Source organism: Otolemur garnettii, unplaced genomic scaffold (assembly GCF_000181295.1).
Source record: "Otolemur garnettii isolate 467f Iridium unplaced genomic scaffold, OtoGar3 scaffold00018, whole genome shotgun sequence".
NCBI classification, from domain to species: Eukaryota; Metazoa; Chordata; class Mammalia; order Primates; family Galagidae; genus Otolemur; species Otolemur garnettii.
The window spans coordinates 5,957,290-5,959,302 of NW_003852413.1; the positions used below are offsets into that span (position 1 = coordinate 5,957,290).

The 2,013-nt window shown below is 43.6% G+C and overlaps 1 protein-coding gene across 3 annotated transcripts in view; it reads left to right on the forward strand.

Annotated features, from left to right (window-relative positions):
* Positions 1-2,013, forward strand: part of ACOX1 (acyl-CoA oxidase 1) — a 36,002-nt gene that overhangs the window by 25,011 nt on the left and 8,978 nt on the right. For all 3 annotated transcript variants that reach the window (XM_003786117.3, XM_012803111.2, XM_003786118.3), the window contains 3 exons: positions 589-708; positions 856-971; positions 1,379-1,548. In XM_003786117.3, the coding sequence (XP_003786165.1) occupies positions 589-708; positions 856-971; positions 1,379-1,548 (406 nt within the window). The remainder of the gene's footprint in view (positions 1-588; positions 709-855; positions 972-1,378; positions 1,549-2,013) is intronic.

Here is a 2,013-nt window from a genome sequence, read left to right on the forward strand (position 1 = left end):
CCTTAGGTGTACGTGGCTGGCGCCTTAGCCGGTTGAGCTATAGGCGCCGAGCCAAGCTATCTTTTTTAAATGAAAATTTCTTTGCCAAAATTCAGTAAATTTTAATAATAATCATCTTACATGAATTTCTTTCTTTTTTTTTTTTTGAGACAGAGTCTCAGTCTGTCACGTTGGTAGAATGCCATGGCATCATAGCTCACAGGAACCTCGGACTTATGGGCTTAAGCAATTCTCTTGCCTCAGCCTCTCAAGTAACTGGGACTATAGGAGCCCACCACAATGCCTGGCTGTTTTAGCCACCACACCTGGCCTATGTGTTTTCTTTTTTTTTCCCATTTAGTAGGCCAAGGCCGGGTTTGAACCCACAACCTCCATGCACAGGGCTGGCAATCTAACCGTTGAGCAGTGGCACCCTGAATTTCTTTCTGAAAGTTAGTATGATACCGTGAGCCCAAAGGCTTTCTGGACACAGTTGGTTGTGATAGCCTAATGTTATATTTAATGTACATTTTCCCTCCCTCTTCTGTTTATACCTTCATAAATGTAAGAATGTTTGCTTATTTCTCTCTCCCATTCTCTTTGTTACAGTTGGAAAGACTTCAAATCATGCAATAGTTCTTGCCCAACTCATCACTAAGGGAAAGTGCTATGGTTTACATGCCTTCATTGTGCCTATTCGTGAAATTGGGACCCATAAACCTTTGCCAGGTAAGAATCATTCATCTGATGCTGAGATGAAAATTAAACTGAGCATTTTATTCTGCAAAAAGTAGAATGCACGACTGAAGAGGAGGAGGGAAGGCCAGGCATTCCAAAGCATAAACATCTGGTGACTTTTCCTTTCATCTGTGATAGGTATTACTGTTGGAGACATCGGCCCCAAGTTTGGGTATGATGAAATGGATAATGGCTACCTCAAGATGGACAACTATCGTATTCCCAGAGAAAACATGCTGATGAAGTATGCCCAGGTATATTTAGATCAAAACAGGAGCAGAAGTATCAATTGGGGGTTCCAGTGTCTGTTAACAGTGGGCTTAGGAGGGTCTAGAAAATAACAACATATTTTTACTTAGGATGCTTTTATTATGACAATGAAACCAGAAGCAGTTGGTGGGGTGAAGAAGGTGTCCTGGTTTGCTAAACCAGTAATTCTTTAACATAATGTTAGAGGCATGTGGAAGACCTCGAAAACCCAGAAAGCTAGGTCCTACCAGTGGAGTTTCTGATTCTGTAGGCCAGGATGGGGACTGAGATTTAGTATTTCAAAGAAGTTGCTAGGTGATGCTGATGCTATTTCAGGGACTTGACTTTGGGAACCACTAAAATGCCACTTGGGCTTAACAGAAGGAAGCATCAATCCATGTTCTCCTTCCAGGTGAAGCCTGATGGCACGTATGTGAAACCCCTGAGTAACAAGCTGACTTATGGGACCATGGTGTTTGTCAGGTCCTTCCTTGTAGGAGAAGCCGCTCGATCTCTGTGTAAGGCATGCACCATTGCCATCCGATACAGCGCCGTGAGGCACCAGTCTGAAATCAAGCCAGGGTAAGGGTGGGGTCAGTACTAAAGACCTGGTTCTGACCCCATGCATATACCGGAATTAACAAAGGTGGCAGGGTCCTAGACTACAATTTAGTATCCAGGGTTTTTTTTCTTTCCAGGTTAATGTGACAGTACAAACAGCCCTGCTTTAATTTTTTATCTATAGACAGTCTCATTTTATCGCCCTAATCACTGAGCCACAGGCACCACCCATTGCCTCAGTTTTTCTATTTTTAGTAGAGACGCGGTGTCTCACTTTTGCTCAGGCTGGTCTTGAACTCGTGAGCTCAAGCAATCTACCCGCCTTGGCCTCCCAAAGTGCTAGGATTATAGTGAGCCACCTCTCTTGGCCTATTTATTCTTTTATACTAAAGTATCAGAGGCTGGGCATCTGATACTGTAATCCTAGCAGTCTGCTAGGCTGAGGCCAGAAGTTTGAAGTTGCTGTGAGCTGTGACATCACAGCAC